The sequence below is a fragment of the Mus musculus genome, chromosome 11 (assembly GCF_000001635.26).
Source record: "Mus musculus strain C57BL/6J chromosome 11, GRCm38.p6 C57BL/6J".
NCBI lineage: Eukaryota > Metazoa > Chordata > Mammalia > Rodentia > Muridae > Mus > Mus musculus.
The window spans coordinates 59,694,706-59,712,909 of record NC_000077.6 but is presented as its reverse complement, the minus strand read 5'-3'; the positions used below and the strand labels follow the sequence as shown (position 1 = coordinate 59,712,909).

Genomic DNA, 18,204 nt, shown 5'->3' with positions numbered 1-18,204 from the left:
GGAGAACAGAGAGTTAACTGTTAGAAGCACAGGGTTTTCTTTGTAATGATGGAATATTTTTAAACTGGCCACAATGACAGTTACAATTGCACTACTTGTATATATAACTAAATATACTAAAATAATCATGTGTTTACTTTAAATGGGTGAGCTGTGTGAATCAAATTTCAAGAAAATTATTACAAAAAACAAAAAGCAAAACCCTTTTACCACCCAAGTCACACACAGAGCAGACTCAGGCCTATCTGGTAAAAGCCTATCTGCTGTCAGACTCCGTCTCTTCTCACTCCTCAGGACCTCTACATGGTGCCCTTTGTGTCTCTGATATTTCCATGGATCAAAATATAAAGGATTTATAGCCTGAGTTTGCTTGAGTTCTCATACTGGCCACCCACTCTCATGCGTGTGCGTGCGTGTGTGTGCGTGCGTGTGCGTGCGTGTGCCTACTGCATTGCAGTGCATTAACAGAGGAGCTCCCAGCATGACTTGATGGATTAGCACAACTTCTCACCAACCTAGAGGTTTTGTTTTGTTTTAAGATTTATTTATTATGTATACAGCATTCTGCCTAAATGTATCCTGCAGTCCAGAAGAGAGCACCAAATCTCATTATAGATGGTTGTGAGCCACCATGCATTTGCTGGGAATTGAACTCAGGAGCTCTGGAAGAGCAGAGAGTGTTCTTAACCACTGAGCCATCTCTCCAGCCCCAGTCTAGAGGTCTGAAGAAGACACTTCTCCTACAGGTAGAATGTTGGACCTATTTTCTCCTCTGTGAAAATATTATCTTGCTCCCAATAATCTAGCATGGAGGTGAGGATGTATGAGGGTCATACACACAAGCCATCCCAGGTATCTTAGGGAGGGGCAGGAACACACAGGTGACAATTCTCACCTCCTTATTCCCCAAACAGTCCATGTGATCCTAAGGTTGGATCTATCCCTACTTCTTTTTTTTTTTTTAAAGATTTATTCATTTATTATATGTAAGTACACTCTAGCTGTCTTCAGACACTCCAGAAAAGGGTGTCAGATCTCGTTACAGATGGTTCTGAGTCACCATGTGGTGGTTGCTGGGAATTGAACTCAGAACCTTTGGAAGAGCAGTCAGTGCTCTTAACCGCTGAGCTATCTATCTCTCCAGCCCCTATCCCAACTTCTATGTCTTTGTCTCCCCCAGTCCAATCCACTTGTGTTCACTAATGCACCGCATTCCTCCAGAGTGCCAACTGAGCCAGGCTGCACCTTGTACCTAATACAATGGCTGTAAGTCTTTCTCTCCTTAGGTATCCTGTTTCCTAACACAGTCATCAATTCCCTGAGGATAGGAGAAGGTCCTCATATTTGCTAGGTCCTTTCTTAGACCTTGCTTAGAGACCTCTGAATAATAAATAACAGAAATAACAGAAAGGAACCTCAATTTCACTTGAGAAGTCAAGGTGCTCTGTTTACTGGTCTGTGAGAATGCTGGCCACACAAAGGTAATTAAAAATAAACACCAAACACAAAGGTCACTAGTAACTTCTTAGAGGAACAGAGACATGAAGGGGAGGCCAATAATGGCCTCTGTCTCCTGAAAAAAAAATTGATTTGTTGTGCTATAACACAAACTTCAACTTTTTCTATGCAAAAGGAGAAAGAAGGCTGAGGATGGAAGCAGGAAGTAATCTGGGTAAACCCCAGTGAGCCTCCAATGAGGCAGCTTACTAAAACAGGCTCCCACTCCCACAGGCAGAGCAACCAAATGCCCATGAGATGGCTTGAGCATCTTTCTAAGCAGCACCCAGGGCTGAGGGCAGGGGAAGACCAAGTAAAAAGCTACCAGGTATATAAGCTGCTGAGGCCTGCAAGATACCAACCATGGTCTCCTCCTCAGTACCACACTAGTGAGATCAGTGAGGCATCAATTGTGACCTCCTTCCTAGCACATCAGTAAGACCAGTGAGGCACCCAGAGTTGCCTCCTCCCTAGCACTATATTTGCCATCAAATTTATCCCAGGATTCTTTCAAAAGTATACCCAGTCCACTCTTAAAAACCCCAGGGCGAGGCAAAGAAGTGATTTAGCCCATAGCCACCTCAAGTAAATGACCAACTCATAGCCCATGATCTGCTCCATCAGACCTCCCTCCTAGGAGATGAAATCTGAGGGGTACAAAAGAATGGTCAGGGAGTGTCTGGAGGTGACATGCCAGGCCTGTGAATGACTGAGTTATTGATGTGTACCACTCAAGTACATTTGCTCAGAACACAGTATCAAGTTGTGGACAGTATCAATTCAGAAACATACAAGATGGAAATGGCCATAGAAGTCATAAAGGAAGCTGAAGCACGAATAGCCAGCTGGACTGAGGAAGGGCTGGAAGAGTAGTTGTATCCAGCTGCTGGTCCACAACAGCTCACCACAAGGGGCATTTAGGTATCCACCCCAAAGTGGCTCACAGGTCTAAACACTCTGAAAAGAGAGTCCTCTGGAATAAGTGCATTCTCCAAGGTCATGTGCAGGGTTCCATGGCCTAAAGGAGAGTTGAATTACTCTGAGCTGCAGTGGTCATGTTCTAGAAGCTAAAAGCAGTCTCTTCAGCCTTTTTTTTTTTGGTTTTTCGAGACAGGGTTTTTCTGTATAGCCCTGGCTGTCCTGGAACTCACTCTGTAGACCAGGCTGGCCTCGAACTCAGAAATCCGCCTGCCTCTGCCTCCCGAGTGCTGGGATTAAAGGCGTGCGCCACCACGCCCGGCTTTCTCTTCAGCCTTTGATCTTTCAAATCCTCTATCCAAAACTCTACTCTCAAAAAATAATATAGAAGAATAGAGAACTATATACATAACTGGAGTTCATGCTGTTGCCTACACTACTGTCAAATGTATCTGAAGGTTTTTATCCTTTAAATAACATGGAATTTTTAGTTAGATGTAGCATTGCTAAAATCTTAAACTACTTGCTCACCGGTGAACAGGTATCACTGGATTCCAGGCAAGGGAATCAACTACTTTGCCTTTCCTTTGGTCTAATGGCCAAGCAAGTAGAGAAAGCAGGACATCGTGATAGTATGTATCCTTGTCTTCTCTTCATCCCTTCAGATGAATGTTCAGAGGACAGGAAACAGGACTCTGCTACATTGTGGCTTACCGTCTGCACTCTTAACTGGCTATCCTTACAGTCTTCATGGTGCAAAGGAAAAAGGACAGGTTTAGTGAGTCACAAAGGCACCTCAGGGTGAGTTAACAGAAAGCAGAATTGGAATTTAACCCCCACAAATCAACTGAAATATTTTCTGACAATTGCCTGAAAGCAAACTAACTCAACTTATTTTGTTTTGGTTGACTCCACAAACAGAAAAAGCCCAGCCTGGAGTAAACAAGAAGACTGGTCTCCTACCAGGCATCCTGTGGTCCCCAAGACCTCTTCTTGTAGCCAAATTGGCTTGAGAGGTTGATGATGCCAGCAAGGCACTCTGAGCAACCTAGATCTCAAGTTAGAATACTTCTGGAATGGGAGTTGCAGATTTCCAAGGTCACCCATGTCTTTATCTGCCTAGCCAGCCCTCTGCCCAGGACCCTTGGGTGCATAGGAAGAACTAACCCACAGCTATCAAGAACCACCCCCAGGAGGGTGCATTACCCTAAGGATAAGTGTCTATTCCAATCTCTACTATTGTGACAGGCTGTCATGGGACAGAATGTGACACCTAGAAGGGCTTTCCTTTTGAGTTGACTTGAAAAATTAAACCAAACAGCAGTGGACTTTCTGGAGAACTGATCTTCTCTTGTTTTTGTGTCTTAAAAAATGTGTCCAATACATACCTTAACTTTGTAATTGAGCAAAATGACAAAGTTTTTTTGTGCTTCTACCCTCCTACACACAACTGCTCCAAATCCAATATAGTTTGACTTTTATTTTCTTAAATGGCCTATATAGAGAGGTAGGTCTGCTTTACCTTGCAAAAGTTAAGTAGGAATATTGACAGAGAAGAAGAAGAAGAAGAAGAAGAAGAAGAAGAGGAGGAGGAGGAGGAGGAGGAGGAGGAGGAGGAGGAGGAGGAGGAGGAGGAAGAGGAGGAGGAGGAAGAGGAAGAGGAAGAGGAAGAGGAAGAAGAGGAGGAGGAGGAAGAGGAAGAAAAGGAGGAGGAGAAGGAGAAGGAGAAGGAGAAGGAGAAGGAGAAGGAGAAGGAGAAGAAGAAAAAGAAAAAGAAAAAGAAAAAGAAGGGCAAAAGATGAGGAAAGGAAGCGGATTTTTCTGTTTCCACAGAAAGATATGGCAGCTTGCTGAGTGCATTTGGGTGTGTTCACACTCCTCTCCACCCCAAGTCTCTGCGGGATCCTGAGGTCACAGATCTGGCCTGCAAGGAAAGGGAGAGGTAGCCAGTGGCTTTCGACTAGCAGCTGAATACAGCTTTTCTGAGTTCTGGTGTGCAGAGCTCCCACAAGCAAGCAGGCCTGTGACTCTCACAAGGCTATTTTTAGATTCCGAGTAGGATGAGACTAAGAAGCAATGCTGCACAGCCACCTTACTGGGAAGCCTCTCTTGCTCTAGCTCCTCCCTGGACAGCCCCTCCGAGAAGGGAGTAGACCTTTATATTTTCTTCCTCCCCTGGGCCCTTCTTCCCCTATGCTTCCCCTTCTTCCTCCGGGTAGGCCTCGCCCACTTGTCTGTCTCATAAAGAGCTGGGAAACATGGAGATAAATAAAGCCTCAATTAGGCAGGAATCCAAAGCTAGGATTGGGGGATGGGAAGAGTGGTGTCTGAGGCTCTGTCCCAATCCAGAAATGCCTGAGAAAGCGCCCGGGGCCACAAGCAGCCTTGAGGTTGGCCGCTTCCCACAGCCCCCTTTGGCCTGTGCTGACCAGGCGTGGTCAAAGGCTGGGAGCCACGCCATTCCCACATACAGCTCCTCTAGGCAGCCTGGACTGCTGTACAGGCCCCAGCTCCCTTTGCCATCCCACATATATAAGAAAGAAGAAGTCTAGGCTCTTGGCCCTTCCATTTCTTTCCCAGTGACAGAGAAGGGACTACAGAATGTGGACTTGTCCCCAGCAGGGATGGCTTTAGATGCTGTGACGCCCCTCCAGGCCCAACAAAGGCAGTTTTTCCCCCCTTTCAACTTTAGAAACTCAGTGTTCTTATTTATTCCTTTCTGAGCTCGGAAAGAACAATGAGGGAGATCTTGTTTCTTCCCCTAAGTCTTGGGTGGGGGGAGAGCAGCAGAATATGGGGGAGGAGACTGGGCTAGCAGAAGCTCAGATATTTTTAGAGACATGGGAATTAAGTAAGCAGGGACCTTCTGGGGCCTGAAACAGTTTTTTTTTTTTTTTTTTTCATCCTAATTCCAAAAGGCCAAATGGGTGGTGGAGAGCCAGAGGCTGAAGGCAGAGAGCAGTAGAGTCTGGAGACTGTAAGTGACCAAGTGGACTCTTCTCACTCTGCTATGTGGCCTACTCCATTTCCCTTTACAAAGGGGGGATAAAGTAGCCTTCGTACCTGCACCCAAACCCCCTTTTAGCCTCAGGGGACAGGAAAGTGGCAAGGGGCAGCAAACTGAACTCCTTTGATCCTGCTTCTGACAGTGGGAGAAGCAAGATCTAAAATGAGATTTCTCAGTTCTCTTTAGGCTTCTAATAACCCAGTTCTCAAAGATCGCAACCATGGTACTGAACATCTTTTAGGGACCTCACTCGAAAAGTCTCCCACTATAGTTTGGGATAGGATACAGAGAAAAATGGAAAAGGGAGAAGCTGGGGAGACCCAGCCAGTTAGCTGATGTCATGCAATGCTACTGAAGTGTTAACCACTGATAGGCTCAAAACTCACACATTTCCATACCAGCAATCCTACTTCTAAGAATGTTCTCTGAGGCTCTCATATTTTTCCTTTTCATGTATTCTTCTTTCATATATTATATCCCAACTGCAGTTTCTCTTCCCCTCTTTCCTCCCCAGACTCACACAGGCTTCATCTCCGCTTCAGAAAAGAACAATCCTTCCAGGAACATTAACCAAATGTGGCATAACAAGCTATAGTAAGACCAGGCACATATCAAGGCTGGATAAGGCAACTCAGAAGGAGAAAAAGGGTGCCAAAGGCAGGCAGAAGAATCAGAGACAGGCCCCGCGCCCCTGTGAGGAATCTCACAAGAGTATCTAGCTACACAACCATACTACATATGCAGAGGACTTAAGTCAGACCCATACAGGGTCCCTGATCTCTTTGAGCCCAACTTGAGTCCTGGTCAGTTGATTCTGTGGGCCAATCAACTGATTCTTGTAGTGTCCTTGATCTCAGGCTACATTTAAACAAACAAACAAGCCAACCAACCAACCAACCAACCAACCAACCAACCTGAAAACAAGTATATAGAGATTGTAAGAACCATAAATAAACCCGATGGAATAGCAAATGAAGATAATAGGTAGGATGAAACAGCAAACTGTAGAATACAATATTTTAAAAAGTAGCAAGTTTAAATACGTAACAAATCTTACTTTTGGCATCAGGAATGTACACATCTGCCTGCGCACCGGAATAGTTCACAAACTCTTTGTGTGAACTGACTGTTATCTCTAGGTGGTAACCAAGCAACCTTGTTTCCAGCTTACCAAAACTTCCACCATTACTGATTTGACTTCTGTCACCGGGAAGCTATAGAGCTTACTGGCTGATTGGTTGGTTGGTTCCTGCTATAGGTAAACAGAAGGCAAGTGTGTCTTTCCTGTTCACCTCTTACATTTTCCACACCTCAGGACAGCTGATTCTATTTTTCTGGCTAGACTAAGTGACTGGAAAGCAAGGACCCCTTTTCATCTTTATTTTCCCAACTTTACGTTTCAAGGCACAGAGCAAAGCAGCACCTTATGTATGAAGGAACAAGGCCAATCTCTGACAGTTTCCCAAGGCCATAGGCAGAGCCCTCGGGAGAACAGGTGAGACAAAGAAAAAGCCACCAGTGCTCCACGGCCCTGGAAGGAGGGCAGGCCTAAGCCCCAGGTTTCTGCTGTTATTTCTCAGTTATTGAAGTATCAGTAGCAGGACCTGTCCAGGGCACTACAAGGGTATTATTGTTAATCCCAAGTAGGTGAATGGGCCCTTCAGTAAAAGGGCTCATTCATCAGAGGAGATTAGATAAACTGCCTCCTTCAATAGCAAGTAACCCCTGGGCTTCTAACGAGGAGGGCTTGCAATTTCAACTGAGGCAAGGAACAGCCAGCCAGGTGCATTTAATTCAGGACGCAAAATTGCAAAAATGTGGTACATTTGCATTCACACATACTAACATATACCTTGACAAGAGCAAAGAAAGAGCTATAGGGACCCACAGAAGTAACATGACCTTCACAGGCCCAAACACAAACCAGGCTGCAGTATGGATCAGACAGTAGAGCAGTCAGTGATGGCACACTCACAGTAAGAAACCAGAATATACCAACAACTTGCACTGTTCCTGACACACATGGAAAGCCTCCAGTTACTCACAGCTGATGTAATAGCTTTATGGCCTACTGACAGTTTTTTGAAAATGGTCATCGAGGTATAAACTCTAAAGGACAAACAATAAAGGAGGACACCAGTGGACATGAGATGTCAGTTAGGACTTTGGAACACAGTGACTGGGATTACAAGTAGGTAGAAGAGTCTTTTGGAGCACAGCCAGGGCAGCGGACTCACACTGCCACAGACCATTAGAAAGCTAGTGCTCTGAAGGCCACACAGGAAGGTTACTCTCTGAAAGGCTCTAGTGTGGGAAAAGGATTCACAGCTCAGAGAAAGTCTGTACCCTAAAGGTCAAAACCCTACCCCAAGTCCTTCGGCTGCGCAGAGGCATCCTTAGACGGGAGCTGAGAGGGCTCAATTTGGGAAAACTCATCAGTTCAAGAAAAAAGTGCAGGGTGGGACTGTCTGTCTCTGCCTCTGCCTCTCTGTACTTCCTTTATTATTTATTTATTTTCAAGACAGGGTCTCACCATGTAGCCTTAGTTGGCCTGGAACTCACAAAGACCTAAAAAGTTTTCTGGAGAATATCATTCTCCAAAGAATGGATGTGCCAGATGCTTATCTCTGGGGACACTTGGGACCTTTCAAAGAAGCTAGGGTCACAATTCTCCTCAGGCAAGTACTGTAGGTGAATAAAGATGTGTACATTCTGTATGCATTTATAGTCTGAGGCCAGTCTCTAATACACCTTTTTCCTCCAGATCTAACATGTTAACCCTATGTACATCATGGAAAAGAAAATCTAGGCCTAGAAACCATGGCAACTAATTGATAACAATACAGAGGTAGCTGGGTCTTTAGTAATGTCAATGGGGCTATCAATACTCCATAAAAGATAGAGGGAGGGCCAAAGGATCTTCAGCAGAGAGTTCAGCCATCACTTCCTCCTGCCTTCTCCCCGCTGCAAGTGACCAGGAGAAATACCAGCGCATACGAGAAGTAGATTATTAATGGAAAAGGGGACTCAGGGGTGGGACTTTGCAATGCTGCTGCTGCTGCTGTTTAGGGGCTGCCTATGCAAGTAATCCCTCATCAGTGCTCCCTAAGAAATCTAAATTAACGGCCTGGCTAGCCAGTCTGGATTTAGTAGACACCTGCTCTGGTCTGTTGTTGGTGCTCTACTTAAGGTGACTTGTTGTGGGGTCACGTCTACTTGTAAGTTTATGCACTCGGTTGCTATTCATTTGTGAAAACCTGAAGCCAAAGCCAATAGAAAGGAAGCTGAGAAGGCAAAGAGACAGGGCAAAGTAGACAAGGAAAAGGATTAGTCTTTAAAATAATTACACCTAGGAAACAGGGCACAAAGAAAACAAGTGTGTAACAAAGCAGGAGTGAGGCATTCTCAGGTACAAGACAGCAAAGCAGAAAAGACAGAAGCTCCAGAAGGAAGGACCTGGGACAAATCCAACCAGGTGAGGTGGCACACATCTTTAATTCCAACATTAAGGGTTAGAGGCAGATCCTCAAAGATCTGTCTTTCATCCCCATGCTGTTTCACAGGATGAGGAAGGAACCCAGGCATTCCCAAATGTGATCAACTAGGATTATCTGACACATCCTTATTGCTGCACATCTCTGAAGTTCTCCATTGTGACTATGATAAGCTCAGAACTGAAAGCAAAGAAGCTGATGCCTCGCTACAAAGGCCACATGAGTCTGACACTGCCCTCTTCTAGTGGAGGGGAGAAGGTCATTTGAACATTATTGAAAACATGAACATAAGTGAAAGATCCTGCAGGCAACTCAGGCAGAGAACCAGGCAAAGTTAAGGGACGTGCTAAATGCTCTGAAGGGGCTTTGGGCGTGGCTCTCTGTTTGGCTCAATAACCTCTGCCTAGTGAATCTCCCTGTGCAATTCCTTTGACAGTGTCACTCCATTTCCAACAGTGTTCTATACTCTAGTCTCCAAATATCAGTGTTCCCACAGAATCACACCCAGTGACTGCTTTCTTAACCTCTGCATCAAGCATACTTTTTATTCTGTATTGTACCTTGAAGTGGAGATCTCTACAGCAAAGAAACCTGGTTCAAGTTGACTAGAGGGATGGCTCAACAGTTGCTCCCCTAGACAACTTGACTTCAGTTCCCAGAGCAATGTACTCTGTCCTATACTCTCCAGGAGACTTATAACCCCTATTACTCCAGCTCCAGGAGATCTGGCATTCTCTTTGGCCTCTATTGATGCCTGCATACACATACATAAAATACATATTAAAGACACTACTACCTTTAATATCACTCCTCTCTGTTTAGAAGGGAGACAATTGCAAATCATTATAGTCTGCAGGGCACAGCTTGGTTGTTATGCTATGGTAAAGTCCACCCACACTCTTAAAAGCAGTGGTCAGGTGCAAGTCACACTGCATCTTTTCCATGTTTCCCCAGCAAAAACTAACAAAGACATAAACTGTCCCCACTACCCCAATCACCTGCACACCACTCTAAAAACTAGAAGGACAGGAAAGGGCCAGGCAGATAGCTCCATAGTGCCCAGAAGCTTCTCTGAAAGGGAACTGCAGGTATTCTCTAAAGGAGAGATGGGTAACTAGGGAATCTAATTATGGTCTAACTTAGGTGGATAGCTACTACTGTTTTTCTGCCTTTTCTTCCACACCTATAGAACTGAGGTGGGAAATATAGCCACTGGATGGTCCTTAAGACAGAAAGGGAACTTCACTGGGTTCTTCAGGTCACCAATCTTTCAGCACAGTTTGAAACTTGAAAGCCCACCTCACCACATAGGTGCACTGTCAGTAACACCGTTTCATGCAGGACCAGTCAGTCATCGAGTACTTGCTGTCCTGAAGGGAATGCACAGAGGTACATGAGTTCTCCATGCTTCAGCAAGCATCCTGAGAATAAGGGACACAAGGAGCAGGGAATATAGTCTGATTCAGAGGATCTGTCTCCTTTCTCAGCATTAGTGGTCCACCTACATAAGTTGACTTGAGCCCTTATAGCTGGCCATGCCTACCCACCTTGCCCTCTCTTTGCTAATTTCTTCCCTCTTTAAGGTATTCATTTAAGACTCCCATAGTAGAAGGACATCTATGAGAGAGCTTTGTGACACTGCAACAAAATTCTTGATATGGGCTACTTTTTCTTTTTTTATTTAATTTTTGTGTGTGCTAGTGTGGTAGTCAAAGGACCTTACTTTCATCTTGTTTGAGACAGGGTCTCTTTTTTTCCTCCCACTGTACTGCATATTTCAGGCTCACTGGCTCCAACTCAATATGAGATGCTAGAGTTACAGGCATTAACCATCATAGCTAGCTTTTCTGTGAGCTCTAAACTCAGGCTATCAGGCTTGTGTGGCAAGCCTTTTACCTATCTTGCTGGCTTCTTAAGTAGAGAAAGTTTGCTTAGACTCAGTTCTAACGGTTTATTGGTCTGGCCTCTGGTGAAGATAGTATAGTACATCGTGGTAGGAATGTGAGGGTGGTGATTTGAGTAGACATCCCCCCACCCTCACCCCAAGAGTCATGTATGTGAATGTTTGGCCCATATGGAGTAGCCTTGTTGGAGGAAGTGTGTCACTGTGGGGACAGGCTTTGAGGTCTCCTATGCTCAAGCTACCCATCCCTTTGTGGAACAGTTTCCTTCTGCTGTCTGTGGGTCAGGATGTAGAACTTTTAGCTCTGTCTTCAGCATGTCTGTCTGCACTCTGCCATGATGATGTTGGACTAAATCTCTGAAACTATAAGCCAGCCTCAATTAAATGTTTTCTTTTAGTTGTCATGGTCATGGTGTCTCTTTACAGCAATAAACCCCTAACTAAAATAATGTGTTAAGGGCCAGTAGTCACATCTCTAAGATGCAGAAATCAAGGCCCGACAATCCATTTGGTAGCCATATTCTAATGACCTAAAATTGACCACTGGTCCCACCTCTTAAAGATCTTTGGCCTGCATCTCTTAAAAACAGGAAAAAAAAAAAGTCCACTTACACAAAGTCTGAGATCTGAAATAAAAACCATGGTACAAAATTACCTTCAGGCTCAGTGTATGAGGTATAAGTGAAACATAAATTATTTTTCTGTTTAGACTTGGCTCTTATCACCAAGATATCAAATACTATTTATACAAATACCCCAGAATGTAAAAAAAACAAAAAAAACAAAAAAAAACAAAACAAAAAAAAACAAAAACCAACACTAATATCCTAACCACTACCTGTCCCAAACATTTCTGGTAAGGGATGGCAATTTGTACAAGGTTCATGATGGACTCAGGCTGACACACAAGAGAATGGAGCTAAGGGTCAGATCTTAATGGCAACAACTTCTATTGAAAAGGTGACAGAGCTCTCATGTAGTTGCATAGTGATGGCTGTATGTGTGAGCACCCACTGCCGCCTTACTTGCTTTGTGCTATGTGCTCTGAGTAGTGAGCTGTATTTTATGCATATTTTACCACAATACAAGACAACAAAGCATGGGACCATCTGTTTGCCTTACTTGTATTCAGGCAAAGGAAGAGAACAGGCCCATTACAGGGGCCAGAACCTCCTGCCAGATGCCAATCAAACCTGTAGACTTGTATCAGTTCCTTTAAGATGCAGACATGAAGCAACACCCAAAGGACAGTATCAGTGGGCTTTCCAGGCTCCTTGCTTGTCCTCTCCTGAAAAATAGTAAGCCTAGCCTCTTCAGGCTCTACTATGTCTATGGGCTACTATGCCCCTCACCTCAACACACACTCTGGAAGCTTCTCTTCTTTTTTAGGGAAATCTGCCTCACCTTCACACATTACTTGGGAATATGGAGAAAGAAACCTATCCGCCCCAAAGAAAAAGAGATTCTCAAAAGTAAATGGTATTTTAGCTATGCCTGGAAAGGTAATGGTAAGACCAGGGAGCCAGCCAGAATCCCAAGGCACCCAGAGCTAGTACCACTACCCACCTCCTGAAGGCACACTGTAACCATCAGAGAGTCACCTGTTCTCAAGTTTTCTGGACATCATCATTTCCCCTTTTTACAGAGGCTAGTCAAAGCCACCACATTCATGACTATTCTGGGACCACACTAACCCATCTTTCTCTCCAGTTCTCAACAATGGTGAGCCTTAACTCCACGCATCATGCTATGCCTGGTCTACTGAACCCTACCCAGACAACATGGGAAGAAGCCAAGAATTATCAAAACCTCCAGCCACAGGGGAAAACCATAGTCTGGCTGGTAAGAAAGTACTTAAAAGAAGGGAAAGGGTAGTATAATATATAACAGGAAAACATCAATTTGAAACAGACTGTGACTAAGTGTTAAGGAAGGAAATACAACTCAATCTTACAGCCAGTCAGCTGGGAAGGGCAGGCTACCAGTGAGGGCTGGAGTTTATCCAGGTATAAGAGGAGGACCAGAAGCCATCATAGACTATTCAAAGATGTTGCTTTTGGATAAAAGCACCCAGATGGAGATGTTTCATAAGCATTGTAAAAGCCATAGGAAATATAGATGTGTTCTGTGAGTGAATCCCACAGAAACCCCTCAAGATGAAAAAAAGCTGTAAAATAACCCTAACCTGCCATCTACTCCAGGAATCAGGTAGGTGAGTCCTGTGTCCTGTGCTAATAGCAAATGAAACGTTTTTAAGTTAGCAAAAAAAGTAAGTAAGCCAACAGCCAAACCAATTCTTATTCTGGACACTAACAAACTTTAAGGTGATTCTTCTTTGTTGTGGAAGATGTCTTATGCATGCTCAGCCTCTCACTGGTATACACCAAGAGTATCTCTGCTCTAATTGTTTCAATCAAAGATGGCACTACACATTAAGCACATAGCCTTGAGGTACACTAACTCTTCTTAAGACCTTGTTCAGAAAGAACACAAGGGAAAACCTCTGGGCTGAGGCTCAGCAGCATGAGCAAGCACTGGACTCAGAACCCTGTCCATCCAAATGGGCAGAAGATATAGTGGGAGAGGACATCTCTCCTTGTCCCAGGGAAAACACAAAGGGTAACCCTGACATGACAGGATGCAGACCAGAGGGCATGGGTAAGCTTCTGTCACCCTCAGTCCCCGCAAGAGCACTCATGCTACTTCTTTCCCGACATCTACTGAAATGGCCTTTTCCTTTCTAGCCTCTACCCTGACTAACTCCTGCAGCCTCGTCTTCACACTGATGGCCTCCTTTGTAGTGTTCTTTTATGTGAGCTTCCTGATGCAACATGGAAACTTACAAGCCCAAAGTGACACTTTAGACACATTTCAACATGGCTGCCACTGCTGGTTTGGTCACTTCCCTCTCTCTCAAAGGTACTAGCTATGTACACTACCCATATGTATGTACTGCCCATAATCTGACAGAAACTCATCAACTGACTACATAGTAAACCATGCGCTAGAAATGACCCATGCACAATAACGTTTAGACCTGGATGTCCCGCCAAGTTTTTTCCTTTTTTGTTTCTCACAGTCATGTTTGCCTTAGCCACATCCTGTATGCTCTTTTTTTCCCCCAATTTGATACAAGGTACAGTCACCTAAGAAGAGGGAACCACAATTTTAAAAAATGCTTCCATCAAACTGGCCTGTGTGCAAGTCTGTGGGGGCATTTTCTTAATTAATGATTAATGTGGAAGAACCCAGCTCACTGTGGGCAGTGCCACCCTGGCAGGTGGTCTTTGACTGTATAAAAGAGAAAACTGGCATCAAATCAGTAAGCAGTGTTTCTCATTGATCTCTGCTTTAATTCCTACCTCCAGGTTCCGGCCCTGATTAACTTCCATGTTTGTTTTCCCTCAATGGTGGACTATGACCAATACCTACAGCCAAATAAACACTTTTTCCCCAAGTTGTTTTTGATCATGGTCTTCATTGCATCAACAAAAAGCAAACTAATATATCCAATACTATGGCCCACAAGGTGTCAGCATACCTGGCTCAACTCTCAGAGACTGACAGGAGGATTTAGGAGCAGCGGCAGTCTGTGCTGGTGCCCAAACCAAACAAATAGAATAATGAATTCTTCTGGATTTTAGCTGAACCTAAATAAAAACCCTGGTGTTGATTTTCAAATGTTCATGTCTTGAGCTCAATGAGAATATAATCCAGTGACCTTTGAAGGTTTTAATACTTTTAACTAGTTATAGGACTCAAGAACAGGCCTTATGGGAGATTGATTCCTATCCCAGAGCTGCTGCTAATGTAGCAGCCAAGACAGAAGGACACCAAGGGAAGAGCAGAATCTGCCCTGCATGTCTCCTAAGCTGGTAGAAAGAAAAGCATCACGTATATCTACCTGTCCCTGTCCCTAGCTGGGTTGCTGTCCATGCTCACTGTAAAGCACTCTGCCTCACAGATGGCTCTTCAGCAAAACCTCTGTGGTTCACTCTTAGGTTCATCAAAAAGAATGATGGGAGAAAAATCTTAAGGAACCAATGAGGTGACATACTGTGGAAAGTGTGTAGGGGTAGGATGGGAAGCAACACAGTATTGTGCCCACTAATGGTCTCAGATAAGAGGACTGAAATGCCACATCAGAAAGCATAGGAAGAAAGGGGCCTGCTTGGCACACATGAACACTAATGATCATCTCCAAGCACTAGTGTCCTGACCCTCTGGAAAGTTTCTGGAGACAGTTATTTCACACTCCAGAGTCTCACTGCATCATAGTGAGGAAACTGGCCCTGGGTATAGCAAGTGGGCCAGCTGACTGCAAACACCATGACTAGACTTTGCCAGGCGGCCCTAGTCTTCAGAGGCACAGCAGGTCTCCACCTACATACTTGCCTACTCAAATTGCAAAGGAAGAGGAATCTAAAGCTTCATTTAGGAAAGAGAAATCTCTTTGAGAGAAAAGGGAGGTGACACAGGTAGTAATAGAAAGAGACCTTCTGTTCTACTTGGCTAAGCTGGGGTTTGGCCTCTGGAGCAAGAGCAGCCAGCAACTGCTCTACCCATGGTGTAGGTAGAAAGCTAGGCAGTGGAAGAGCAGAAAGATGCTCATCTGCTTCAGCCCCCGGCTGACACCTAAGACTACCTCCTCATTTTCCCTAATCTTAAACAAAAGTGACTTACTTCTTCATTGCTTCTTCTCAGGGAGGGGGAGCCTTGATCTGGGTTTGTAGAGGACTTTCTACCTAGTACTACAAGTCCTTTAAAACATTCCAGACTCTTTTTTTTTTTTTTTTTTTGGTTTTTCGAGGCAGGGTTTCTCTGTGTAGCCCTGGCTGTCCTGGAACTCACTTTGTAGACCAGGCTGGCCTCGAACTCAGAAATCCACCTGCCTCTGCCTTCCAAGTGCTGGGATTAAAGGCATGCGCCACCACGCCCGGCCCATTCCAGACTCTTAAACAGAAGCCTTAGTAAGGCTGCACTCCAGCATGATTTGGTTAGCAGTTTCACAGCAGAGGAGCCTGGGGAAGACCAGGACTAGGACAAGGGAGCATTAAGGACACTTACCATCTCATCCAGGGCATATCGCAAGAGGCCATGCTCATAAAGGATGAAGAATCGTCGCTGCCATTTCTGCAACAGAGCACAGAGTTGGGGGTCAGGTACCCTGGCCCTGGGTCTCAGTTGGCAGAACCCCAATATCTAACTCAAAGAATCTAAAGAATGCTGGCTCTAAGGCTTCAACTTCTGGGGCAGATGGTAGGAGAGAGATATTGGAGACATAAGTGCAGTGATTCATTAGCCAGGTGTGGTCAGGAGATGGCCTAATACAAGTAACTGGTGTTTCCACATGCCCGATGGAGTCTTAAAAGCTGGAGCTTTCCTTAGGAATAGAAAGTGTATGTGGTCACTTTTCTATATTGTTACTGGCAGCCAGTACAGAGTTTTCATAGCATGCTCGTCGATTTATGTGTTCTGGAATAACCTAGGGTTACAGGGAGACTGACAGTATCACTTCCAACAAAGTCTGGGAAATGGTATGTAATGGGTTGGTCTTGTGATTTCCAAGGGACAGGAATCAGCAGCCAAAGCTTGAGGAATTGAACAGCAGTGGAATGAGCTAACAAAAATCAAACAGAGAAGAACCCCAACATAGGCCAGGCCTCCAGGGGTGTTACCATAGTCAAGTGCCATTGACTCCATATATACATAAGCAGACCTTCCTGAGACCTCGGAGTTCACAAAACATTGGATCCGTGCTCTGAGGACTCTGTTCCTCAGGTTCCAGTGTTTACCTCCTGTCTCCCTCCCTAACTTTACCACTTCACTCTCAAATGGACCTCCTTCTGGTTCTTCCCATTCCAAGAATACTCTCTGGTGTTCTTACCCGTGACCGGTGCACTGGGTTGTCAAAGTCAGTGCCATCTGGAGCCAGGAGCAGCCAGCCACCATAAATGGGTTTTGCCTAGAAGAGAAAAAGGATGGCAGATCTTTATTATCACTGAACCAAAGGACAAGAGAGCCAAGTTAACAAACAGGATGTCATCTCCTATTCCCCAACACTGGCTAAGTATTTAGAACAGATGCCTAGTTTAAAAGGTCTCAGGATTCCCCATCTTGTGGTATGCTTAGGGAAACACAGAACCCTGAGGACATCTGAAAACCTACAAAGCAAAAGAACTCTTACAGACTCTTGCCTCTCTCAAGTTCTAACAAACACACCAAGATAGGAAGGGATGACATTTTATTTAATGAATGTATCATACTGAGTGCCAGGAATCAAGTGTAAACAACACAGCTCCACCCCCTCCCCCATCCTGAAGACAGAAAGCAGAGCCTGGAAGAGATCAAATTTGGCACTGGCCTAAGATTCATCAGTACTTAGGGACCACCAAGGGCAAGGAAACCTCTGGGCTTCAACTTGACACTGAGCAGTTGAAGAGCAAAATATCAACAGTTCTGACTCCACCTCATGAAGTTTCTGTGATAATACATATGAAAACCACAACAGAAACTAGGTGACATGAATCATGCCTATAATCTCAGCACTGGAGAAGCTGAGGCAGGAGGATCACCATGAGTTCCAGGTCAGCCTGAGCTGCAGAACGAGACTGTTTCAACAAAATAAGCTAGTACAACAAGAGGCAAATGTTGCAGCTAGAAAATAGCCTGGTAGTTTGGGAAAGGCTGAACACACAGATGAGCTATCTGAGCCCCAGCAGTTCCACTGTTAGGTAACATACACGTGAGAGAAGTCCACAAATGGAAACAGGCCCTGCAACATCCTAAGAGTACTGCTCCCAGTTATCCAAAGGTGCTAACAACTGAAAGGCCCACAAACAGATAAAGAGCTGAAAGATCTATAGTCTGCCCACATAATGACTGCACAGCATGACAGAGTCAGGTTCTGATGCACACAAAGGCATTGGAACCTCTAGAGCATTGTATAATTGAAAGCAGCTGGACACAAGACTACATATTACAGAATCCCGTTCACATGAACTATCTGAAATAGGTAACTCATAGAATACAAGGTAGATGAAATGGTTACCCAGGTGCAAGGGGAAAAGGCATTGGGAGACCCCCTCATCCTACCCCATTTAGTTGTGGAATCTATTACTCGAGAGAGGGCAATTTGCTTGCTGGAGGGTCACATGGCCTCCAGGCTAAGCCAAGAATACTGCCATTTTTTGGCTTCTTTGCAGAGTCCTTAATGCCCCCAAACTCTGACTTTTCTCCTGAGTAAAGGGAGTGGAAAGAGGTGTAAGTGGGATAGGAGCAGCTGCTGGAAGAATGACAGGACCTTGCTCTGATGAAATGCACAAGTAAGTGTTGGCAGAAGGCCCAAGAGCTAAATGGACATTACTAGTGCCCAGCCAACTGAA

General features: G+C 44.8%; 1 protein-coding gene across 16 annotated transcripts in view; it reads right to left on the bottom strand.

The window, feature by feature from the left end:
- The window catches only part of Mprip (myosin phosphatase Rho interacting protein), a 118,393-nt gene that overhangs the window by 67,953 nt on the left and 32,236 nt on the right, over positions 1–18,204 (bottom strand). For 15 of the 16 annotated variants that reach the window (XR_003949455.1, XM_006533433.2, XM_006533441.2 and 12 more), the window contains exons 2-3: positions 16,707–16,784; positions 15,887–15,952 (exon numbers count right to left, since the gene is read on the bottom strand). Coding sequence is in view for 15 of the 16 variants with exons in the window: in XM_006533433.2 (XP_006533496.1) it covers positions 15,887–15,952; positions 16,707–16,784 (144 nt within the window). In the remaining variant the exon portion in view is untranslated. Of the gene's footprint in view, positions 1–15,886; positions 15,953–16,706; positions 16,785–18,204 lie in introns of those variants that run through there. The other variant, XM_011249055.1, reaches the window with a different exon arrangement.